This window comes from Spathaspora passalidarum (assembly GCF_000223485.1).
Source record: "Spathaspora passalidarum NRRL Y-27907 unplaced genomic scaffold SPAPAscaffold_2, whole genome shotgun sequence".
In the NCBI taxonomy this organism is placed as follows: domain Eukaryota; kingdom Fungi; phylum Ascomycota; class Pichiomycetes; order Serinales; family Debaryomycetaceae; genus Spathaspora; species Spathaspora passalidarum.
In genome coordinates this window covers 1,267,805-1,292,318 of record NW_006767426.1, presented here as the reverse complement: position 1 = coordinate 1,292,318, position 24,514 = coordinate 1,267,805, and the positions used below count along the sequence as shown (strand labels likewise).

Sequence of the window (24,514 nt, the reverse complement as noted above, 5' to 3'; positions counted from 1 at the left end):
TTGTTATTGGCGTGGTAACTTTACGATCGAGCGATAACCAATTACTACACAAAACCTCCACATTTTGACTCGGGCTAGTCCACGTCGCATTTTCAGTTTGACTATGCAGTTTCTATATACCTTGCAAGTGCTGGTTAGCTGCTATCTGCTATCTGCCATCTGCCATCTGCTATCATCTATAGGCACAGACAGATGTGTATGTGGTGGCATGATATCCCTTGCTAAAGTTAATTCCGCATGCTAATTTACCCGATGACTAGTGGTTGAGAGCGACACCATCTCAAGCCAATCAGCTGCTCTATGACCAATTTTTTACTAATATTGACGTGTTTCGCAGAGCTAGCCGCATAATCCGGTTCTAAAACACTAGTTGCTGTGCTCTAAATTGATCTATATTCCCTCAATCTTCTCTTTTTTGCAGCTTACTTACTGCCTACTTCGTTTAAATTCTCTACAAAAAAAAAAATTCTCTTCACCGATAAAGCTTATTTCATTAATCACTATAAAATTATTTCACCAAAGAAAAACCTCACCAGCTATTATTATAATCTCAAGCAATAAGAAAACAATGTCGAAACAAATTTCTTAACCTGCTTAAGATCTGTATCTCCACAAGGATAAAGTGTTGTTCTTCTTCCAAGTGTGACGACGACCAGCCTTGGTCTTGGTGTATCTGTGACCCTTGTTGATACCTCTGGACTTCTTACCAGCAGCAGTAAGACCTCTAGATTCACGGTGCTTGTGAACTGGTTCGGTGATCCAGTTGTATCTAGCATCTCTTCTGATAGCCTTGTGGGATGGATCAACAAGAATAACTTCAAAGTACTTGTAAGTAGAATCTTGGTTAATCCAGTAAGAGTTCAAGACTCTCAAGTTACCAGCACGACGACCAACACGTTCTTCGGCAGTAGATCTCAAAGATCTTTGGTACTTTAATTGATTAACCCCTTGGTTGGTTGGCTTACCGTAGGTAGCACCCTTTGGAACAGGTCTCTTTCTACCACCTCTTCTGACTCTGACTCTGAAGATAACGAAACCTTGCTTGGCCTTGTATCCTAATCTTCTAGCCTTGTCTGGTCTAGATGGTCTGGAAGCACGGTGGATAACGTTCTTTTGTCTGTATTCCCAACATCTGACACGATAAAGGAAACGCATAACATCAGATTGCTTCTTTCTTTGGAGTTCTTCTAAATATTTGTAGGCACCCATTTTGATAAGTTTTTAAACTACTTGGTTAATGAAGAAGAGTTAGAAGGGTATTAAAAAATTTTTCATACAATTTTTTTTTGGGCTTCGTACTATTCACGAGACCTGATGCAGGAGAGAAAAAAAAATTTTTCATCAGTTCCGGGTAACCTGGATTTGATTTTTTTCGTTCAAACCTAATTTTCAGTCTCAGGTTTACTTAGATCGGTGCTCATATTTACTTAACGCTCACGTGACTGGGCGTTGCTTTGCGCGGTGCTAACATTACTATAGCACCTTTTGCAACCACATATACCTCAAGCACTCTAAAAGATTACTATTTTTTGACAGTGACGATCAGAAAGTGACGAATATGTTATGACTTCCATTAGTGTTTGATGTTTTACGCTGTTCACGATTGTTACTGCTAGTCATACCTCATTGTTTGTTCCATTCTGTATAATATTTCTTTTGATTTTTATGTCAATTTTTAACAAAACCTCCAGCATAATTGTCGTTCACTATAAATTATTCAGCAAAGGCGATCACGCACTACTGAGAACTTATTATTTATTGTCCAATGGCATACTTAAATATCTGCAACCACAGAACGAAACTATAATATGGCAAAAGTGACAGGGTAGAGAAGCACGCTACCAATTTCACATCCTGCAGATGACTAAAAAATATTGTCGTACTATGAAAAGATGATCATCGCGTTTATCTAAAAAACAACTAATACAAAGTATAATAAACAAGAGTCATATCTACGTTATAGAATGTCAACTGATCTGATAGAAAAGAAAGAAGAAGAAGTTGAGGTGGTGAACAGCGAGGCTACCATTGTGAACCAAGAAATTGATTCGTCAGCACAGAATACAGAAGAGCAAGAATCGACTGACAAGATCGAGGACGTGGGGCAAGATACTACCCAGTCAAACGAAGCAAATAATCAGGCACCTGCTTCTATAAGTGAAGATGCTCAAGTTGAAAATGTATTACTTCAAGAAAGTACCAACACAAATACCGAGGATCATGCAAAGGAACAAGCAGATCCAGCAAACAAGGTCGATGAACATCAAGAAGCAAACCAGGAGGAATCCACGCAAGAAGAATCTAAACAAATTGAACTCGAAGAACAACAAGAATCAAACATCGGGGAAACCAGAGAAGAAAATCCCGAAGATGTACAAACCGAGGATAATGAAGAATCAAAAGTCGAACAAGTCAAATCAGAAAGTACCGAGGATAAAGCCAACTTCGAAATATCCACTACTCCAGATTTGGTTCTTTCCGATGATGAAATCAATGTTGACGACATATCATCATCCGAAGACGATTCCGACTCCTCCTCAGATGAAGCATCTGATTCTGATTCCGACTCTGACTCCGACTCGGAAGAAACTGATGAAAACATCCTTGCGGATGAAGTTGACGAAGAAGAAGAGGAAGAAGAAGACCACATTGACGGCCCCATCAAGTCCAAGCACGAAGTCACAGAAGTTGCCCCTGTACTTCCTGAAAACTATCAAATTCCCGAGAATGCACCCATTGAAGAAATCGGAATCGTGACTGGTCTAGTTGAAAACTCCATGATCATCAAGGCTAGAACATCGGGTGAATTTCGAGTCCTTAAGGAAGAATCAATCTTTTGTTTTGATGATAGAACTGTTATTGGTCCCTTATTTGAAATCTTTGGCAGAGTTCAACAACCAGTATATCGTGTGAAGTTCAACAGTGAAGAAGAATTTGCCAAATTTAAAGGGACAACGGGGAAATCTGTTTATTATGTTGTTCCTGATTCAGGATTCTTGTATACCGATACAATAAAGCATTTGAAAGGTACTGATGCCAGTAATTGTCACGATGAAGAGCTTCCACCTGAAGAACAAGAGTTCTCTGATGATGAGGCAGAATTGGCCGCTAAACAAGCTAAGAAGAAAAAGAATAAAAACAAGAAACCAAACGACAAAAGACAAGGGGAACCCGTTGTCAGTGCCTCCAAGAGACACCAACCAGTTGCTTCCTACTCCCCGATTAATAATGCAAGATCATCTGTTAATAGAAGAGAAAACGTACATGACTATAGTAACTATTCACGAGCACAACCACAAGCACAACCACAACATCAGCCCTATGTCCATACTTCTACTCAACAATATCAACAACCTCAACAATCTCAACAATCACAATATGGCCAACCTTATTTCCCCCATGCAGATCAACAATATAGACCATCACAGCAGTTTAACCAATATCAAGGGTACCAACAATCGTTTCAACCACCACAACCGTCATTCCAACAACCATTGTACCCAATATATCCACAGCAGCAGCAATTTCAACAGCCAATGTATCAACAACAGTACCATCAAGAGTATCAGCCAGCACCAGCAAATACCAACCAGGTAGATCCTGCCCAACTTGAACAGTTGAAACAACTCCTTCTCCAACAAATTCAACAAAACCAACAAAACCCTCTGCAATAAATAGACTCTATAGTTTTAACAATACATCCCGAGCAACGTCTAGTGCTCGTTCAGGAAACCCTGCCATTTGCGCTACTTCAATTGCGTTTGATGTTTCACTAATTCCCGGTTCTAAATGATGATCGATGATCCACTTCTTTTCAAACTCGCTATCCAGCTCATTAACCAAGACTCTAGTACGGTAGTACCTTATATCTTTCTGATCGACATTATTCAGTTGCAAAATCAGTTGCAACTCCTTGCCGAAATGAGTAGCGAATAAAGTACGGCATTGATTAACTTCAACTAAATTTCGCAATGTGGCATATGCAATAGCCATTCCTTCCTTCCCACTCGTTCCTCTTCCTATTTCATCAACGATCGCAAGCGATCGCGAGCTTGCATTACGCAAGATATTACTAGTTTCCACCATCTCCACCATGAATGTACTCAAATCATTGAAGAGATCATCACTAGCACCAATCCTCGTGAATATCTTATCCACAATCCCGACTTTGGCGTATTCACAAGGAACATAGGAACCAATCTGGGCAAGAATCACAATAAGAGCGTTCTGACGCAAGAATGTACTCTTTCCACCCATATTAGGACCAGAAATCACCCAGAGCTTGCCATCTGTGCCTAGGTTCGTATTATTTGGTGTGAAGTTGCCTCCACCTTCACGAAGACTAGATTCGACAACAACATGGCGGCCCTGCTTGATTTCAAGACAGGGTGAGTCTGTAAGTTCAGGACAAGTCCAATGGTTTTCTTGTGCGAGAATAGAAAATGATGAAGTAACATCAAGAAAATCGACAAGACGAGAAACGTGACGAATAGCAGGAATTTCATCAATGACCTTGACTTTTAAGTACTCAATGATTTTCCGTTCTTCGCTGACAATGGCATTATGGATCTCATGGATTTTCCGCTGTAAGTCGTCCCATTCTTTCGGTTTATAAATGAATGACTTTTGCTTTCGTTCACGTACGTCCTGGTCAAACTTTTCAAATGCGGTTACTATGGACTTTTGCTTGCCTGATATGTATAGTACATCTGAGTATCTTCCGTATTGCTCCTTCTTGGACACGGTAAGCTTAGGGTCGATTTCGGTGAGAATCTGTTGTACGTTGGCTATTTGTACCTGTTCTTTTCTTTCAAGATTGTCAAGGTCGCTATGAAGCTTGGAAAGGGTTTCATTAAAGTCTCGATTGACCGAGAATGAAAAGTCAGGTTCGTTAGATAACTCATCGGTCTGCTTAATTCGGTACTTGTCCATGTCCATCTCCAAGGCAGATTCATCCAGTTCATCTACCTTTTCTTCACTATCTTCAACTTTAATCACCGGTTTAATATAGATAGTTTTGTGAATTTCATCGGCAATTCCGGTGGGTACGTGAAACTTCTTCAAGAAATCACCCAACACAGTCATGTCCTTCTGTTTTGCATATTCCTCCTTCAAGTACTCTTCCAACTTTTGCAACTTGGATAAACTATCAGCAATGCTCACCAATTGCACGACGTCATCTCCGGTGCCTACTGTCAATCTCTGGACAAACCTGATGAAATCACCAATCTGACTCAAATGCATCCTCATTGTCCTTCTCAACATCGGATAGTCCAAGAACAACTTGACGTAACCCTGGCGGCGTTGGAGTTCGCGAATGTCAAGAATAGGCGACTTTATCCATTGTGTTAAAAGTCTCGATCCTGAAGCCGTGGCAGTTTCCCGGATGGTAGTGAGAAAGGAACCAATGACGGACGCACGACCATTAACTGATCTCTCGGTCAATTCAAGTGCCTCTCGAGTACGAGGATCCATCTGAAGCACATTTTTGTTGTAATAGTAAGTGGGGAGCTCAAGGCTGAAATTAGCCTCGGGGAGGTTGATCCTGACATAAGAGAGGATCATGTTCAATGCGGAATGGTCACGTACTGACAAGTTTTGAAGTGCTCTACGAGTAGCTTGGAGACTAGATTTGAATTGTAGCTTAAGGTCGGAATGTTGGGCGGAGTGATATCGAAGAAAGTACTTCCGGAGGATCTGGAGTGATGATTCCCATTTTCCCGTGTGGAGTTCGAGTGGTTGACAGTCCTGAGTGAGGAGGATCTCGCTGGGCGAGATACGCGAGATGTCAGCACTGAGGTCTTTTAGTGTGGTTTGTTGGATGAAGGATTCACCTACGGAAATGTCAACCCAGGCTAGCCCCACGGGAGTTTGCGGGTCTGGGGGAAGATCAGTAAGGTGAGGTGGGAATGAAATGGCGAGCAAGTAGTTGTTGGAATTGTAGTTAAGGAATGATTCGTCGATGAGTGTCCCCGGAGACACAATTCTGCTGATCTTACGGTGTATCAAGTTATTTAGTTGCACTGCATCTGACGTAGGATACTGTTCGATAATTGCAACATTCACACCAATTTCATGAACTAAAATCTCGACATACTTGCGTAGCTGGGAAAGTGGGAATCCTGCCATTGGTATAGCATAGTTCTTAGTTCGTTTAATTGCAAGTTTGAGTCCAAGTTTCGGAGCGTATTGTTCGGCCTGTTCAAAGTACATTTCGTAGAAACTCCCCACTTGTACAAGACTAGCGGATCCAGGATTCTTGTCTATGAGTCGACGGATGGTTGCATACAATGCTGTGAGTGACTTATCTTGTTTTCTTCCACCACGGTCCCAACCGGGGATGGTTCCAATTGAAGGACTATCTGTAGCAACTTGTTTTTCATGCACATCTGAAACAACAGAAGTAGCAGTAGCAGCAGTTGCAGTTGTGGCTGTGGCTATTTCATGACGAACATATTGTGTGATGGATAACATTCTTTTTATTTGAATGGAAGGTGATAGTATGACACGTCTAGCCAATTGTCTGGTTTGCATGCTATGTTGCAAGATTGTTAGAAAGAGACAGTTGATGATTTACAGAAAAATCATTATACGCGTTGGTGAAAAATCAAAAACTTTTTCCATTAAATCTACAAAAGGCTAATGCTATTTCTTACGAGTAGCTCGTCTACCTCTACTAGAACGTCGAGTAGCTTGTTTAACTGGCTCCGGCTGATCAGCTTCAGAAGAAGACTTTTCTTCGGAATCGTCATCATTACTTTCCTCTTCTTGAAGCTCAGATCGTGTTCTTCTGCGTGAAGCAGATGGACTTGACTTTGTCTTCTTTCTGGGTTGGGGAGGTGGTGTTTGCTCGGGAGTTTCTTCGAGTTTGGCAGTCGAACGGGTTCTTTTCTTCGGTACTGGTTTTGTTTCTTTTTCAGCTTCTGCTTGTTCTGCTTCAACTACCGCTTTAGGTTTGCGTCCTCGTCTACCCCGTCTTGGTTTTGTCTGTTCCTCTTGCTTAGGTTCTTCTTTCACTTGTTCAACTTCTTCTTCCTCTTCCTCCTCCTCTTCTTCCTGTTCCTGCTCTTCTTCTTCCTCCTCCTCCTCCTCTTCTTCAGATTCTTGGTCTTCTTCCTTTTCCTTATCTTCCTTCTTACTTTCTACATCACTCAATCCAGACGATTCATCACCACTATTTTCAGTCATATTTCGCAACTGTCGTCTTGGTCTAGGTTCACGAGATCGTGATCGAGTAGTGGTGGTTTTCTTGATTGGTTCAGGTACAGGAGACGCCACTTCGTCCACTTCGTCCTCTTCTACTTCAGGAACTTCTATCTTGACTTCCTTGGTTTTACCTCCCTTGACTTTGTCCTCCTTCTTATCTTCCTCCACTTTGATTTTCTCGTCCTGCTCCTTCTTGGATGTCTCACTCTCACTTGATTCACCACTGCTTTCGCTCTCCCAATCCTCTAGATAATCAATTCTTTTGAGATCATACAACGTGGCTAGCTTGGCCCATATATCTGCCACGGTGAATTTGTTGCTGCCGGGTACATCTTTGTTGATATTGTCTATTATCGCATCCATCTGCTTGTGCTTGACGGCTCCCGCTGGTTTGTGGTCACATACTAGATTGAAAAGAGCAATCTCCTCCTCGGTTGTCCATGAACGCATACCTCTTTTTTGCACATTAAAACAACCAACCCAATTGTAAACACCAACATCTTGGAAAAAAATACACATACACCAGCGGATGGTAGGAAAAGAGCAGCACGTGATGCGGTTTCCTATTTCGGCATTTGACCATTCTGAAAAAAAAAATTTCACTTTTCTCCCATTCATAAAAATTTTGATCAAACGAGGACTGTTATTACCAAGCAGTAAGTTTAACCCAAAGGTACAGACAAAAAAACGAGATGCCTAGGAAAGCAGACAGACTCCATACGTTGGCACGTGGACGTGTTCGTATGTCGATGAACAAAAAGAACTTGTACAACCTCATCAAGAAACCCGAAGCAACATACACTGGTAAGACCCTTTACCAACAAAAGTACTTGGCCAAGACCGAGACAAGAGGATACCATGGAGAACACATAAACGAAACCCGCTGGAAGCAATTATTCTCACCAGGGTTGAAATCGAACGTACAATTGGACGCCACCATGCGTGGAGCCGCCGGCCAAAAACACACTCCTATGGTGTTGCAAACCTTCTCCCCCTTGGAGAAACGATTGGAAATCGCCATTTTCCGAGCCATGTTTGCCAGTTCCGTCAGACAAGCCAGACAATTTATCATGGGTGGCCATGTCAGCGTTAATGGTGTCAAAATTAAACACCCTTCATTCCCATTGAAAAGCGGAGATGTGTTCCATGTTGACCCAGTCAAGGTACTTTATGCCCTTGGTAAGTCCAAGCCAAGTCTTGAACAAGCCCTTGAAATCGATAATTCTCAAATCACCCAATACAACAACTACGTAGACAGAGCACAAGCCGACTCAAAGGGAGAATGGGAAAAGTTACAAAAGAAGAATTCCTTGAACAGTATTGCTAATTTGGAAAAGAAGGAAAGAGAAAAGCTTGAACTTGTGGAAAAGAGAAAACAAATGAAGTCAGCCCAAGATGAAATCACCAGGGAATCCATCCTTCTCGACATTTTACAACTTGGATCTGCTGCAACTGCCCCAGTCACCGCTGAAACATTTGCTAAATACGGCCCTCACAACAGCAAGAAATGTTCCGACATTTTCCAAAAAGTTTCCAAGAACGCCAAGGACATTGTTGAAAAACCAACCTTAGCTTCCGTCAAGGAATTTGTCAACCCCGATGAAACCCAAAAGGCCAACCAACCAGACTCAGTCAAGCACGTTGCCAGATCCATCAAGGCGCAATTGACCGAATTGCAAAAATCACAATGGGCCGAAATTCGTCGTGAGATCGAATCTGCTGAAAACACCGGTGCTGCCCCATACGACCCAACCTACGCCTCCAAACTCACAAAAGTTCCTTTGTTGAACAAGGAAGAAATCTTGGAAGACGAATCCAATGCTGTTGTCGAATTGCCATGGCAAAAGCACTTGCATGGAAGACAAGACCCAAGCAAGCCTTACTTCACCCCTTGGTCTCCTAGAGGGTTCTTGGGCTGTTTCTCGATCTTGCCTCATCACATTGAAGTGTCGTTTGACACTTGTCATGCCGTGTACTTGAGAGATCCAATTGCCAGACCAGGTCATTCCGAGGTTATTTCTCCAAGTCCAGAACATGTTCATGAAAGAGCATACATGTACTACAGAAGAAAAGGGATGTAAGTCCTTCTTGTATATAAGTTATTGTAATTAGCTACCAAATAGATATATTTGCACCAAACGATTACTAAATTATTAACACTTAAAACTGCTAGAAAGAATATGTCTTTTACATATAATATTATCTTGAAGTGTATTTTTGCAGCCAGTGCTAAACAACAATAACAACAACAACAAAAAATATACTTACATATCTATATAATAGACTGTCCGTACTTAGGTGGTGCCAACGTGTCGTCGGTAATCACATTCCAACAATCTCTTGCAAACGCAGCCCACTGATCAAGAGGAACCTTGATAGTACTAGCATCTAACATGGTATTAGACATCAAGTGACCACGAACCTTATCAAGCTCAGAATTAGACCCCGGCCTAATAGCATGCAAATCAAGTTCAAAATAATCAGCCAAACTTTCACCCTTGGTACAGCCAGTCCAAATCTCACAAATCTCTCTCCGGATCTTCCACGCTGCCAGAGCCACATCTTTCTCTATGTCAAAAACTATAAACAACAATGTCTTGTGGCCATATCCTGACTTACCTGGCTTGTGTGAAAGTGCCACTTTAGCTTGGAAAAGCTGTACCAATTCATCTTTGGCCTGGCCAAGCTTCTTCATCACCAAAAACACATCGGCCGCATAAATCCCAAAAGTCATAACCTTCTTGGAGAAATCACGATCTTTATTCCAATCAATGGAAAACAATCCTCGAGAGTGCATCACCAAAAACTTTCGATTCTCGCCCTTGGTATGCATCTTCATCTGATCAGTCAAACACAACCAAAACCCATTGTTTCTCTCCTTGTTGAAATCCCAGGGGTCACCAGTGGGGAACCTTGCTTTAAACAAATAGTTCATCTTGTCCGATCCATACCGATCACCCAACACCATCACGGTGAGATAGTTCGTGGTGGTCCTATCAGGATTGCTGATTTGCATATACGAACTTACATCATTGAACCGTTCATGTTCTGTGACTAAAAGTGCTGGCAATGTTCCTAACTGCCTCCCTTTGTTCTTTCTAGGAGCACTTCCTTGAAGGGTACCTATTTTTAAAAATTTGCAAATAATATTTGGCATGGTGACTTGTTTCTTGTCATAATGATTATAGATATCGTAGAAGTAATTAGTAAATATTTATAGTTTTCAATTTGGTACTATTAGTTTGAGATTGGAAAGCCTAAGTTGACTCGCCAAGGAAGAACTTAGAGTTGGACACTAGGTTCTTTCCTAATTGATTTGGGTTTATGACACTGCAAAACTTTCCTAACTGTAAATTTGCAACTTACAAGAAAACACACAATGTTGATGCAAATGGTGTTATCGCAGCCAAGGCATGGCGCTTGTTACAGTTGCCTCATTTAGTTTGACTTACTTGCAACAGCATCAACTATGTTTTTTTGCACTATAAAAAGTGAGTCAAATAAGAGAAGTATATTAAATTACAGCAAGATCCCTCCAATCCCAGTAGTACTATGCGCTACACAGGTGATTGCATCGGTTTACATGCTAAATCAAGCAAAGAACTATTCTTCTGAAGCTTGATATCATTGTCATTGTCCGCGCTTGTTTCCAAGAGTAACCATGTAACCGTTAGCTCGCAATCATACTACTACTTCTAAATTCAATAAAAAACTACACGATGAAATAATGTAACCATTAATCGAGAACATCCCCCCCCCTTGATCACGGTTAAATTCTCCCCCTAAATCGCATGCTAGCATCAAAGTCGTACCAGTTTATTTTTTTCCCACTATATTTTAAAACAATGATGTTTCTCCACATGATCATCTCCTTCCAAAACACACTCCACATACACACAATGGCAAGACTATCACCGAGACTAATCAGACAAGCGAAAAGCATCAGTAGTTTACTCCCACCACTACTTCGAGCCAATCGGACCATAGAAGCGGCCCAACGGGAACTCAATTGGATCAAGCGCGAACTTCCTGCTAATGAATGGGTTAAGGCTGTTGAAGCCAGAGATAGACTTGTTCCGCTACAGTACATATTGGGGAATGTCCCCTTTGGAAATATAACTGTCAAGTGTAAACCTGGCGTGTTGATTCCTAGGCTGGAAACCGAGGCTTGGGTTATAGACTTGAGTGAGAAAGTTAAGGAGGTTGCGAATGACGAGATTGGTATTGTGGATGCATGCACTGGAACAGGATGCATCCCCTTACTTTTGGCACATGAGTTGGACAAGGTGGGAGTAAAGACACGAGTAGATGCATTTGACGTTTCTGTTGAGGCGGTAAACCTAGCAAATGAGAATAAGGACTCCGTTGAAGGCAGTTCAGGGGTAAATTTTCAAATTGGTGATGTGTTCAATGTCAACATCCTCGAGCATATAGGTGTGGAGAAGGTTGATTTAGTTACATCTAATCCACCTTACATCCCATTCCATGACTATAAAAAGTCAATGTTTGAGCATGGGATAGAACGATCGGTCAAGTTGTATGAGCCGCAGTTGGCTCTTGTTGGTGAATATGAATTTTATTTGGAACTTCTTCAGAATATAGTGATACCCGGACATGCCAAAGCATTTGTATTTGAAATTGGTTACGAAGAACAAGCTGAGTTTGTGTATGAATATTTGCGGGACTACAGTGCATGGCGAGTAGGGATATGGTGTGATTATAATGATAATGTGAGATGTGTTATTGGATGGAATGTCGATACTGAATTTGTAAAGTTGAAGGACATGTGTGATCACTTGTATGAACCAAAGGTATAATGAGATCGCATCATAGTTTATTTATCTAACTATGCAAAAAAATATTTTATATATACGTACTTATGAATCGGTGGCATCGGTTGCTGGCGACTCTTCTCTCTTTCTCTTGGAAATTCCTCTACCAACAGCAGTAATACCTTCTTGTGGGATGACCTTGGTTCCCCAAAGAATGTATCCTCCCCCACCACGCATGGTCATCAAAGGATGCATTCTTCCAGGAATGGTTTGGTATGGCCTGACTCTAGTTTCAAAGATTGAAGGGGCCAATACTCGCTTGTCTTTGGTGAGCACATGTTGAGTTTCCAACAAGAGTTCCTTGTATTGGTTGTATATGACTATTGGACGGGATCCTCCTACTGTGTCAAGGATTCTTGGGAGTAGAGTAGGTTGATGTAATGTTGATACGGAAATCAATGCATCAAAGTTCCCGTTTTGCACAGTTTCAATGACTGAGTTGATGGCAGTGGCACGTTCTCTACGTTTTTCGTACTGCTCACGCTTGGATGATTTCATTTCAGCAAGTTCTTCTTCCGACTTGTCTTCCCAATTGATCTTTTCGTTTTCTGGTTCCAAGAATTGGAGATAGTCTATGGTTTTCACCATACGATTTATGTACTCTTCACTGTATCCTGCATGACGCAAGGCAATGATATTGACATGTTCGTTTTCATGCACCAACACCACCTGGCCTTCACCACCCATTCTTTCAAGCATAGCATAGAGGACAACCCCACCGGTTTCGTCGATCAAGAGGTAGTTCCCGCCTGGTCTGACATTTCCATAAGTCATAAGTAATCCCAAACTTTCTTCACTGAGATCGATCACTCTAGGCAAATCCTTATCGATATAGTACTGCAACATTTGAGACGAACCCAAGTATTCCACAGTGAATCTCCGCAAGAACTTTTGTTGCTTCCTCCTGAGGTACTTTTGTTGTGAAAACAAGGTCTTTTTGTCAAACCCTTCGTGACCAGCAATCATCTGATCAATGATGTGTTGACCAATGGATGAAGTAGCTCCGGATTTTTTCAACTCTTCGATATCGTCGTTGGTCAATTTCTGGATCTTGCTCCCGATATCTATTATATTCTGGTTGTTTTCGGAAAACATCTTTGTCAATTCTTCCTTGTTCAAATCACCTTCTGGCTCCTCAGAGACGTCCTTGGGGTCAGATGAATGTTGTAAACTCAAAATTGGTTTCACATCTTGCCCTTCGACGATTTCAAACGATTGGCCAAAAGGATACCCGAGCACACCATCGACTAAGAAACTTCCGAATTTTCCCAAACTGACTACTCCAGAAGGACGAAGCTCGACAATCTTGGTTCCTTCAGAAGGTAATCTGATTAGAACATGTTGGTTTGCTGTGATTACCGTGCGATTTTTCGTGTTCATTTCCAAAGTACTAGTTGTTGGTATAGGTTCAGTTAAACTCAGCTCAGCTCATCTCCTAAAAAAAATAATCTGCTTAAATTTTTCAGAGCTATTTTTCTCAACTCATCTCAGATACTATTACTTATAGAATACATAGACACATACACAATGGGAAGAAGAGCAAAGAATAAGCAAGGTGTCCCACCTACTCTTGATGAGTTCCAAGCCAAGCAAGTCAAGAAGGAAAAGAGAAAGAGAGAAGACAAGCCAGAACCAAAACACAAAAAACCAGTAGAGCACAAGAAGTCCAAGAAGCAAAAAGTCGAAGTCGAACAAGAACCAGAACCAGAACTTCCTGAAGTTGATTTAGAAGAACTTGCCTCCGCTAGAAAGTCACTCTTTGACGAATCAGACGAAGAAGAACCTCAAGATGATGAATTTGACATTGATGGCGAAGACTTGGATTCAGACGAAGAAGAAAGAGCCCACCCTATGTTCTCCGACGACGAAGGATCTGAAGATGATTTGGAAGGTTTGAATGCTGCCAACATGGAAGCCTACTCTCGTCAGCTTGATGAAGAAGACGAACTCGAAGCCGAAGAAGCAGAGCTTGAACTCTTGGAAGCAGAAAAGGCCCAACCTCGTGCTGCTGTTTTACCTACGGCAGAAGAAGAAGCCGAGATTGCTAAAGGTGGACCACAAGATGTCACTGCTGTTCGTACCCGTATGCTTGAAATCGTCAAGGTCTTGGAAAACTTTAATGACATGGCCGAAGAAGGCAAGTCTCGTACCGATTACGTCAACCGTCTTCTTGCTGATATCTGTGAGTACTTTGGTTACTCTGAGTTCTTGGCTGATAAACTTTTCCACTTGTTCTCTCCTGCCGAAGCCATGGAATTCTTTGAAGCTAACGAAATCGCCAGACCAATCACCATTAGAACAAACACCCTAAAGACTAGACGTCGTGACCTTGCACAAAAGTTAGTCAATCGTGGTGTCAACCTTCAACCAATCGGTTCGTGGACCAAGGTCGGGTTGCAAATCTTTGATTCTCAAGTTCCAATCGGGGCTACTCCAGAATACCTTGCCGGTCACTATATCTTACAAGCCGCCTCATCTTTCCTTCCAGTCATGGCTCTTGCCCCACAAGAAAACGAGCGTGTGTTGGATATGGCCGCTGCTCCAGGTGGTAAAACCACCTATATTTCTGCCCTTATGAAGAACACCGGGTGTGTGTTTGCCAATGATGCAAACAAGGCCAGAACCAAGTCGTTAATTGCTAATATTCATAGATTAGGGTGTAAGAACACCATTGTGTGTAACTACGATGCCCGTGAGTTCCCCAAGGTTATTGGTGGGTTCGACAGAGTTTTACTTGATGCGCCATGTTCCGGTACCGGGGTCATTGCCAAGGATGAAGGTGTCAAGGTCAGACGTACCGAAAAGGATTTCATTCAAATCCCCCATTTACAAAAACAATTGCTTTTATCCGCTATTGACTCCGTCGACGCCAACTCTCCTACTGGTGGTATAATCGTATACTCCACTTGTTCCGTTGCTGTTGATGAAAATGAATCTGTCGTGGATTACGCTTTACGTAAAAGACCTAATGTCAAGTTAGTGGATACCGAATTGCAAATTGGTAAGGAAGGATTTACATCATACCGTGGGAAACATTTCAATCCAAAATTGTCATTAACTAGAAGATACTACCCACACACCTATAACGTTGATGGTTTCTTTGTGGCCAAGTTTAAAAAGATTGCTCCTTCTCCACACGATGTCTCCAAGGCTGGTGCAAAGGAAAAGGAAAGTCTCATCAGACAAGAGTATGAAGATGAAGGTATCATTCATGATGATTTCGCTGAATTTGACGAAGATGCTGATAAGGAAATCGTTGAACTGTCTATAAAGCGAGGATTGAAGAGAAAGGGTATAAATCCAAACGTCAAAAAGACCAGCGCTTAGTTAACTGTATATTACATATTATAATCTACACTTTGTATAAAAATACTCAAAAGTAGTTTGATCTTTGTTATTGCATGTATCTACTACATCAAGCACATATTCCCCAAACCGTGCTCCTTGATATATTCAGCACCATACTCTTCATACTCCTTCTTGGTGATATAGCCAGACTTGCATTCTTCGCTATCAGCCCACATTTGCATCCCATGCCAAGCATCCAAAATTGGATCTCTAGCGGTTCTAACCTTCAATGGAGTGCCCACAGGTAAAAACAGTCTGAAATCTCTCTCTACTCTAGTTTGGAAGTTGGGAAGTTTGGCTAACCCACCAGTAATAAATACATCCTTGATTACCCGTTCTGCGGCTTCTCTTTCCAATCTACGATTGATCAAACCAGAACAAATTTCACTGATCCCAGCTTGATCCAATCCGGCAATGTTGGGTTGGAAAAGGATTTCGGGAACACGGATTCTTTCAACATTGAGATGCATTTGGTGATTCTTGCGGATAACTTCAGGATGGCTGGCTATTTCCTCAGGCGAAAGTCCTTCAGCTTGCATAGCAATAGTCATGTTTGGACGAGGTCCATGAATGAATTTGTGGAGCACCGAACTACTCCAATCAAATGTGGTGGCAGCTGCAAACGTATCTTCATGATGGAAATTTGGATCATACTTCAAAAGATCATCTTCGAGATTGGTTATTTCCGTCATTATATTGGTCATTTCTTCTTCGATACTGGTGTTGGATATGTCACGGTACAAGTTCCAATCGTCATCATTGGCACCAAACGTATCGTTGGGATCATTATCAATGGTGGCATTGGCATTTCTACGACGTTTACGTTGGGTAGCTGATGTCAGGCCAGTTTCATCATTGGCCAAATCAGCAATATTTTTCATTCTTTGTTGGGCAGCAGCAGATTTCCTGTCTTTAAAAGACTCAAGAAGCTTTTGTCTTTCCTTGTATTTGCTAATAGCACTGGCTAACTGGACTCGTTTCGTGGTGCACCAATCATCCAAGTCACGTTCCCTCCATTCTTGTTGTTCCTTTTCGTATGCAGCTTTAGCTTCTTCTTCTTGTCGTTTAAGTTCCTTGGTTCGTTCTCGAGCTTCATAATTGGCCTTGTGAAGTTTTTGTTTACGCTTTTCCTTGATTTGCTCGTCGGTTAATTGATCGTCGGGGGTATCAACCAATGGCCAGGCACTGCCGGCATCAAACTCATCCTCTTGTTCTTCGTGGTCGGCTCTTTTGACGGATTTTTCAAGCGAAACCATGTATTTGTTGAAATCATCCAAATCGTCAAACCCATCCTCAGAGAGACGAGCTTCAATTTGCTCCTTAGTTAAGTTCACCATTTCCGTTTTAAATTTGGAGTAGTACTCCCATTCCTCCTTCTTTTGGGCTTGTTTCTCGAGTCTTTTCTGCTGGGCCTGTTCTTGAAGCCTCTTACCTTGTTCCTTTCTCTTTTGTTGTTGTTTTGCAATTTCTTCTTCTGACTTTTTAGGTTCGGGATTGCTAGCAATTTCAACTGGCACTTGAACGACAATATCCTTTTGTTCCAAAACATCCATATCGAGAATATGTTTCAACTCCTCCTGGTAATTCTCTGATACATAACAGTAATCCTTGAACAAGTTTGTTGTTTGGTGTGAGTTCAACTTGGTAGGGAAATAAGGATACTTCAAAGAAAGCAATTTTCCAAGGAAATTCTGACACTGGTCACCACCCCAGTCAATACGTTTACTTTGCAGCATCACACCCTTGCCTGAAACCACGGGGATCACATACGTCAGTTCGTGCCCGGTACCAATGACAACCCCGTCTTTCCCCTTATTGGCATAGTATGAAAACAAGGCGTCAATTCCAAACACGACTTTAGGAACTCGGTATGCCTCAAATAGCAATTCGTACATTCCTCGTCTCTGACTCAAAGGACAACCTAATGGTTCTGTCATGATTATGGGATTGTTGACTCTTCCATTGTCACTGTCTACACCCAAGTGCTCAAAAGAGTAGTCTAACATATATTCAATGTAATCCCAATTTGTGATCAACGGACCGTCAAACGGGGTCTTTATAGTAGATTTCAAGGCTGGGTCGCCATAGACATCGTTACCAATCAAGGTAAGCGTGGCCTGGGCACGACGGTCACGATAACGGGACACAACCAGGGGGAACACGTTATTCGGGGAAGATGAGTTGGTGAGACCTATTCGGAATTGCGACGATCCGATATCCATGGCAATTGGGGTGTTGGGTGTGTATGAAGTGTAGAATGGTTCTGGTGTTGTAGTGGAAACATGATAGTCTGTGAGAATATTCACCGGCTGAGGTGGGAACTCGGGTTCCTCTGGTTTCGCTTTGGAAGGCGACATGATTGGTGTTGCTTTCGGTGGTGTCGCTTTAGGTGGTGTTGCTTGCTAAAGTATAGGATGTTTCGTTGATATTTATATGCACAGGTCGTGCGTGTTGCCATAAACTTTTTGATGTGCGTCCGGGTAATTGTCAATTTCAGTCACGTGCCACAGGGGGGTTGAAATTTTGGTGGAGAGACGAACCGTGTCCGGTGGGTGGCATACGCACATACTCAAATCTACATACCTTATTTCAGTAATAATCCACCATTGTCCACTATATACAAGGGTTTTCCATCATGTCCACCGAGGAAGGTCAATATAACGTTCAAGGTTACAACATCGTAACTATTCTCAAGCGTCTTGAAGCCGCTACTTCCCGTCTTGAAGACATCACCCTTTACCAGGAAGAGGCCAACAAGAAACGCATTGCCAACGAACCAAAAACTTCAATTGACAGCTCTTCTTCTATGCAAACTACCCAATCTAATCCTGAAGAAAAGCCAAAGTCTATTCCTGAAGAAAAACCAAAATCTGTGGTTGTATTTGAACAATTCATTTCTGACCATGTTGTCCCCTTTGCTGATACTTCCAAAAGCATTGATTCTGTAATTGGTGATGCTGCACAATTGCTCGTTGAAGCATTTAAGTCCCAATCTTCGTTTTTAGAAATTGTTTCCAAGTCCAAGAAACCAGACATGAACGATCCAACTTTCCTTAAAGTTCTCGAACCAATGAATAAACGTATCAACTCAATCATTGAAATCAAGGAAGCCAACCGTACTTCCCCATTTTTCAACCATTTGAACACCATTTCCGAAGGTGTTCCTGTCTTAGGGTGGATTGTCAGTGACACTCCAGTCTCTCTCATCCCGGAATTTAAAGACAGTTCCAAGTTTTGGAGTGACCGTGTGTTGAAAGAATACAAGCAAAAGGACGAAAAACATGTTGATTGGGTCAACAAGTTCATGGCCATCTTTGACGAGTTAAAGAATTACGTCAAAGAATACCATGCCACTGGTCCTAGCTGGAACTCCAAGGGATCACACTTGGAAGAAGTTGTCAAGTCCCAGCAGCCAGCTACCGAAGGGGGTGCTCCACCACCACCTCCTCCACCTCCACCACCTCCTCCAGCAAACTTGTTTGACGATACCTCTTCTGCTAAATCTGCTCCTGCTCCAGCTGGTGGTATCAATGCTGTCTTTGCTGAACTCAACAAGGGTTCGGATATCACTGCCGGATTAAAGAAGGTTGACAAGTCAGAAATGACTCACAAAAATCCAGAATTGAGAAAACAACCACCAGTTGCACCAAAGAAACCACAAAGTTTATCCTCGCGTGCAAGTGATGCTCCTGCTGCCGCTGCTGCTGCTGCTGCTCCTACTCCAGCTGCCAAGCCTCCAAAGAAGGAATTGGTGGATGGTACCAAGTGGGTTATTCAAAACTACACAAAGTTAGACGCTAGCGAACCTATCATCATCGCTGTTGAAATGCATCAATCTGTGTTTATCGGTAATTGTCAAGATATAACGATCCAACTTCAAGGTAAAGCCAATGCTGTTTCCCTCCTGGAAACCAAGAATGTCGGATTAGTTATTGATTCCCTTATTTCTGGAGTAGACGTTATTAAGTCGATCAAGTTTGGCTTGCAAGTCACTGGATTTGTGCCTATGATCAGTATCGACAAGAGTGATGAAGGAACTGTCTACTTGTCTAAAGAATCCGTCGATGGTGATATTCAAGTGTTTACCAGTTCTACCACAGCATTGAACATTAATGTCCCTATTGAAGACGATTATTCCGAATTGGCAGTTCCTGAACAATTTGTTCATCGTGTCAAGAACGGTAAGTTGGTCAGTGAAATTGTTGAACATGCAGGTTAGTTTAAGCAAATACATTTTATTTTTAGAAGTCGAGTAAATTTGTAGAGAAATAAGAGGTCTTACTTCAAACAAAGAATCTGGATTTCTTTCATCACATTTCTATTCGCTATATGATGATACCCTGCAATAGTGAGATGATTGAAGTTTGGAAACATTCCTCTCGGTTCCAATAGTGTTCTGATTGCAAGAAAATGAGCTGGCTTTGCTTCAAGGCTACTGTCATAGACATTTTTACCATACAACATGGAAATTATTTTTATATATTCTATCAAATTTTTTGTGAATCCATGAATAAACTGGGAAAGTTAGCGCTCGACCCAAGAATGTTTTATGGAGTTGTTATTGATTTTGTAAAACTTTGTATGGATAGGAAGATCTCATTCGAAAAGCTCCAATATACTAATAAGCTTTTCAAGGTACTGGGTTCGAAATAAGAATCTACATCACAGATTTCTTCTGTTGGGGGAATAAATCAATATCCAAATGTTTGATGTTTGTAAATCGAGACAAAATAAGCTTCATATCACTGGATGGTGGTTCAATTAAGTTTTCAGACGTACTCCACAAGCAATGTACGGGAAAGGCAATGATTTCAAATGATTCGATCTTTGCTATATTGAGCACTTGGAATATCCTAGTGAGACTAAAGTCTAATGGAAAAATGTTAATACCAATCAAAGCTTCCTTTAGTTCTAAGTCGAGTATTTGATTCGACTTAAAGCAAGAGAAAACATCATTCTTTGCATTAACTAGCCCCAAAGACTTTAATTGTTGTGAGAGCGATATTATGCAAATTTCATGAGAGTTATCACTAAAATATATTGTAAGCTTTTTCACTGACGTCAATACCTCAGTAACAATTATTTGATATAGTTTCTTAGAAAGATACACTTTTCAATCTGCGCTCGATAATTTTGTTCTATAAACATTTCAAGGAGTTAAATTTGGATTTACATATTCAAATATGATGCTGGTGTGGAGAAGCGTATGTATATTAACAATGATTGAAATGGGATTTCTTTCGACATTAACGTAGATGTTTCAAAATAGCTTCATCTTGGCCACTTTGTAGAATGTCTTGGTGATTGCCGTTTCTAGCTTGTGTGACTTTTGGTTTAAAGTATTGATTACCTTGGCAATATCCACTTCATGCAAGGCTGTAATTCAGCGACCTCATCCAAATGAAAACTTACTTTATATAAAAATTGACAATGCTTATGCTGATGTTAACTGGCCAAAGAGGCCATAGACGTTGTATTTAATGTACTGTTGTTAGCATTTACAGTGCAGTAGAGTTGATCCGAATACCTCGGGCTTAAGCATTTGATATAATGCAACAGAATAATTACTAAATTAGTGGGAAATTAATCAAAATTTATATGAGAAAAACATGTGATGTTTTGCACAAACCAATTGAGATAAAACTACTATATTTTGCATTACGCCAGTTAAGACTTAAACATCATAGATTGGATTACAACATTTTGCAATCTATACCACCTCGCTACCAAATTTGTATGTTTACTACTCCTGCACACAGGCACAATGTTACCGTAGAATATTCTTTCTTTTTCCAACATACAAAAGTTTACTAATGGCAAACACACAAAGATAAAAAAAAAAAAAAAATTTTTTTTCAACGTCTCTCTTCTATATTTAAAACACCTTAAAAGGGCAATTATCAATTTTCCGTTTAGTGTTACACATACTAATTCATCCTCGTGTCTAACAGAATCAACGCATACAACAAACAACGTTTAACCCTAGAAACAAGGAAAATCGCGTTAGTTCAAATAATTCACCAGTGTTTTCTAATTTACAGTATAGAAGTCCTTTTTTTTTGAAACATAGATAATAATGGTCAAGGAAACCAAATTCTACGATGCTTTGGGTGTTTCTCCATCCGCAAGCGATTCTGAATTGAAAAAAGCATACAGAAAGTCCGCTTTGAAATACCATCCAGATAAGAACCCTTCCCCTGAAGCCGCTGAAAAGTTTAAGGAGATCAGTCACGCTTACGAAATCTTGTCTGATGAACAAAAGAGAGAAGTCTACGATAACTACGGTGAAGAAGGATTGTCCGGAGGTGCCGGTGGTCCAGGTATGAATGCTGAAGACATATTCAGTCAGTTCTTTGGTGGAGGTTTCGGTGGTGCCTTTGGTGGTGGTCCACAACGTCCTAGCAGAGGTAAAGATATTAGACACTCTATTTCTTGTACTTTGGAAGAGTTATATAAGGGTAAGACCACCAAGTTGGCTCTCAACAAGACCGTATTGTGTAAGAACTGTAACGGGTTAGGTGGTGCCGAAGGTAAGGTGCACAAGTGTACTGACTGTCATGGTAGTGGTATGAAGTTTGTTACTAGACAAATGGGTCCTATGATTCAAAGATTCCAAACCGTTTGTGACAAGTGTCAAGGTACCGGTGATATCTGTAATCCAAAGGATAGATGTACCGTATGTAAGGGTAAGAAGACACAATCTGAACGTAAGATTTTACAAGTTCACATTGACCCAGGTATGAAGGATGGTCAACGTGTCGTTTTCAGCGGTGAAGGTGATCAAGAACCAGGTATTACCCCAGGTGATGTTATCTTTGTCGTTGACGAAAAGCCTCATGAAAAGTTCACCAGAAAGGGTAATGATTTATTCTACGAAGCTGAAATTGACTTGTTGACTGCTTTGGCTGGTGGTGAAGTTGCATTCAAGCATATTTCTGGTGATTGGATCAAGGTTCACAGCTATCCAGGTGAAGTCATCTCCACCGGTGAAGTTAAAGTTGTTGAAGGTCAAGGTATGCCAATTTATAGACAAGGTGGTAGAGGTAACTTGTTTGTTAAGTTCACAGTTAAATTCCCAGAAAATGGGTTTGCTTCTGAAGACAAATTGAAGGAATTGGAATCTATTTTACCTGCCAGAGCCAAGGTTACTATTCCTAAGGGTGCTGAAGTTGACGAATGTGACATGGTTAGCTTCAACCCAGCCCAACATCAACAAACAAGGAGGGATGCTTACGATTCTGAAGATGAAGAAGGAGGTCAACCTGGTGTTCAATGTGCATCTCAATAGGCGTGTTTCTTTTATGTATACATAATAAATTAGGGGTTCGTTTTAATATATAGCTGTTTAAAGGCATCCCATGTAATCATTCTACAAAGTTACGTCAATATATTATTCTATTTCTATTAATACAGCTTCTATAAAAATTTATATGCAAAACATGAATCATTCAACTGGACTTCTCATCCATTGAGTTTAAATTAACCTTGGCCTCTCTCTTCTTCTTGGCCCGTTGTGAAAGATATGAAAGAATCAAAAACGAAATGATACAGAATCCCGACATCAACGTATAGGTTCCACCAGTGCCCATGGCGTCAATCATAGCCAGAAGTGCACCTACACCAGCTGCTCCCAACAAGCATCTCATCAAGTTCAAACAGGAAGTAGCGGCACTTCCTTGGTTAGGAAACAAGTCCACCAACAACGTATTCATACAACCCATGAAACTCACAGCTGCGAGCGAGATCATAAACGACGAGATCAAAATTGGTGCAATATTTGTGTGTTTTTCAATACACCAGCCAAACACAATGAGAAATACCACAATGATAACCGAGGTGAATATTGCTGTTTGAAATCTGGCGCCAAACAAGTCAAATGGTGGCTGTTGTTCCTTGGGTAAATGACCATAAGTGCTGTCGTAAGCGGTTTTTCGACGACGGTAGGTATAATCAAGAAGTCTTCCGGTCCCAACTGACCCTACAAGAGTTCCCATACCAGGAGCCAAGTAACATAATCCAACATGAACCACACTAAACCCATAGTCAACTTGCATACTGGTGGAAAGGGTAGTCAAATTCATAGTCCAGGCGGTAAACTGAAACCCACCAGCCAAAAGCGTGAAAAACACTGCAGGTTTAAAGAATATCTTGTATGGTGCAAAAATGTTGGCAGATGTACGTGGCGACAATGTTGACACATCATTGGTCAAGCGGTGACTACAACACGGGAAATGAACCACTGGGCTCTGGTTATAAATGTACTTTGGTGGCACTGACATGTTTCCCACGATGGATCGGTTAGTTTCGGGAAGAAATACAACACAACAAATAAACATGAACCCACTCCCGATAGCCAACAAAACAAACACACCTTGCCAGCCCCATCGCGAAACAACACCGGCACCAACCAATGCCCCAAACCCCTGTCCTATCAACTGAATCCCACTAACAGTACCAATATAACTTCCTCTATCTGCTCTCGTAGTAATATCAGATAAAATACCGGCTGTGACGGCAATAATGGGAGAAATGGCAGCGGCTTGCAAACAACGAAGAAATGCCAAAAGCCAGTACACATTACTCTGCGAAAGACCAATACACACACCAGTATAGCACACAAGACATAGAAGCACACACGGTCTTCTTCCATAGGTATCGGCAACCGTCGCCAACAACGTCGGACTTATCCCTTGAAATATGAAATATGCAACAATGGAAATGTTGATGATTCCCGGGGAGACATCAAAGTCGTGAGACAATATGGTCAATGCTGGGAAATAGATCGACGAAGAAAGAGTGGACCAGATGGAACTGGCACTTATTAGCACCGCAATAGCATACTTTTCCTTCTTAGTTAGTATTGTATACGGTGGTGGTGGCTGCAGGGTAGATGTAGTAACGAGGCCAATTTGGTTCTCTTTATCCTGCAGAATATTTGTTTCGTCAGACATTTATAGTATTCTCTTATTAAATGAATGTATATTTACAACTGATACCATATGTATATTGAACAGTTTTTAACAATAGCAAGGCGATATTGATATCTTTATATAGAGAAATGTCTTCGGAATTAGCAAGACTAAATCAGCTAATTTAAAAAAAAAAAAAAAAAAAAGAAATTCTAAGTC

The 24,514-nt window shown here is 41.2% G+C and overlaps 12 protein-coding genes across 12 annotated transcripts; 6 read left to right on the top strand and 6 right to left on the bottom strand. All coding sequences in view use genetic code 12, as the record gives it.

Moving 5' to 3' along the window:
* Nucleotides 1–474: 474 nt before the first annotated feature.
* On the bottom strand, nucleotides 475–1,239 carry RPL15A (60S ribosomal protein eL15; the record flags this gene model as incomplete). Its single annotated transcript, XM_007373782.1, has 1 exon — nucleotides 475–1,239. The coding sequence occupies one exon, from the start codon at nucleotides 1,207–1,209 to the stop codon at nucleotides 595–597; it is 615 nt and encodes a 204-aa protein (XP_007373844.1).
* Nucleotides 1,240–1,918: 679 nt separating this feature from the next.
* SPAPADRAFT_148870 (mismatch repair ATPase) lies at nucleotides 1,919–6,563 on the bottom strand (the record flags this gene model as incomplete). The annotated part of the gene is made up of 1 exon (XM_007373780.1): nucleotides 1,919–6,563. The coding sequence occupies one exon, from the start codon at nucleotides 6,532–6,534 to the stop codon at nucleotides 3,682–3,684; it is 2,853 nt and encodes a 950-aa protein (XP_007373842.1).
* SPAPADRAFT_49317 (RNA-binding snoRNP assembly protein) lies at nucleotides 1,965–3,674 on the top strand (the record flags this gene model as incomplete). The annotated part of the gene is made up of 1 exon (XM_007373781.1): nucleotides 1,965–3,674. One exon carries the CDS (start codon nucleotides 1,965–1,967, stop codon nucleotides 3,672–3,674), a length of 1,710 nt encoding a protein of 569 aa, XP_007373843.1.
* A 66-nt stretch (nucleotides 6,564–6,629) lies between the features above and the next one.
* On the bottom strand, nucleotides 6,630–7,656 carry EAF7 (Eaf7p; the record flags this gene model as incomplete). The annotated part of the gene is made up of 2 exons (XM_007373779.1): nucleotides 6,630–6,911; nucleotides 6,946–7,656. 2 exons carry the CDS (start codon nucleotides 7,654–7,656, stop codon nucleotides 6,630–6,632), a joined length of 993 nt encoding a protein of 330 aa, XP_007373841.1.
* A 204-nt stretch (nucleotides 7,657–7,860) lies between these two features.
* Nucleotides 7,861–9,657, top strand: SPAPADRAFT_59680 (mitochondrial 37S ribosomal protein uS4m; the record flags this gene model as incomplete). Its single annotated transcript, XM_007373778.1, has 1 exon — nucleotides 7,861–9,657. The coding sequence occupies one exon, from the start codon at nucleotides 7,899–7,901 to the stop codon at nucleotides 9,285–9,287; it is 1,389 nt and encodes a 462-aa protein (XP_007373840.1).
* A 1,227-nt stretch (nucleotides 9,658–10,884) lies between these two features.
* On the bottom strand, nucleotides 10,885–13,468 carry SPAPADRAFT_59679 (tRNA 1-methyladenosine methyltransferase subunit; the record flags this gene model as incomplete). Its single annotated transcript, XM_007373776.1, is given in 2 exon segments — nucleotides 10,885–10,941; nucleotides 10,957–13,468. 1 exon segment carries the CDS (start codon nucleotides 13,416–13,418, stop codon nucleotides 12,084–12,086), a length of 1,335 nt encoding a protein of 444 aa, XP_007373838.1.
* On the top strand, nucleotides 11,106–12,023 carry SPAPADRAFT_134665 (S-adenosylmethionine-dependent methyltransferase; the record flags this gene model as incomplete). Its single annotated transcript, XM_007373777.1, has 1 exon — nucleotides 11,106–12,023. One exon carries the CDS (start codon nucleotides 11,106–11,108, stop codon nucleotides 12,021–12,023), a length of 918 nt encoding a protein of 305 aa, XP_007373839.1.
* A 54-nt stretch (nucleotides 13,469–13,522) lies between the features above and the next one.
* On the top strand, nucleotides 13,523–17,170 carry SPAPADRAFT_59678 (rRNA (cytosine-C5-)-methyltransferase; the record flags this gene model as incomplete). Its single annotated transcript, XM_007373775.1, has 1 exon — nucleotides 13,523–17,170. A coding segment is annotated over one exon (1,744 nt), but the record flags the coding sequence as incomplete, so codon positions are not given.
* On the bottom strand, nucleotides 15,449–17,743 carry SPAPADRAFT_54412 (uncharacterized protein; the record flags this gene model as incomplete). The annotated part of the gene is made up of 1 exon (XM_007373774.1): nucleotides 15,449–17,743. One exon carries the CDS (start codon nucleotides 17,741–17,743, stop codon nucleotides 15,449–15,451), a length of 2,295 nt encoding a protein of 764 aa, XP_007373836.1.
* Nucleotides 17,744–17,999: 256 nt separating this feature from the next.
* Nucleotides 18,000–19,921, top strand: SRV2 (adenylate cyclase-binding protein; the record flags this gene model as incomplete). The annotated part of the gene is made up of 1 exon (XM_007373773.1): nucleotides 18,000–19,921. The coding sequence occupies one exon, from the start codon at nucleotides 18,022–18,024 to the stop codon at nucleotides 19,603–19,605; it is 1,584 nt and encodes a 527-aa protein (XP_007373835.1).
* Nucleotides 19,922–21,320: 1,399 nt separating this feature from the next.
* YDJ1 (type I HSP40 co-chaperone) lies at nucleotides 21,321–23,677 on the top strand (the record flags this gene model as incomplete). Its single annotated transcript, XM_007373772.1, has 1 exon — nucleotides 21,321–23,677. The coding sequence occupies one exon, from the start codon at nucleotides 21,463–21,465 to the stop codon at nucleotides 22,672–22,674; it is 1,212 nt and encodes a 403-aa protein (XP_007373834.1).
* On the bottom strand, nucleotides 22,835–24,337 carry SPAPADRAFT_135306 (multidrug resistance transporter; the record flags this gene model as incomplete). Its single annotated transcript, XM_007373771.1, has 1 exon — nucleotides 22,835–24,337. One exon carries the CDS (start codon nucleotides 24,335–24,337, stop codon nucleotides 22,835–22,837), a length of 1,503 nt encoding a protein of 500 aa, XP_007373833.1.
* Nucleotides 24,338–24,514: the final 177 nt, after the last annotated feature.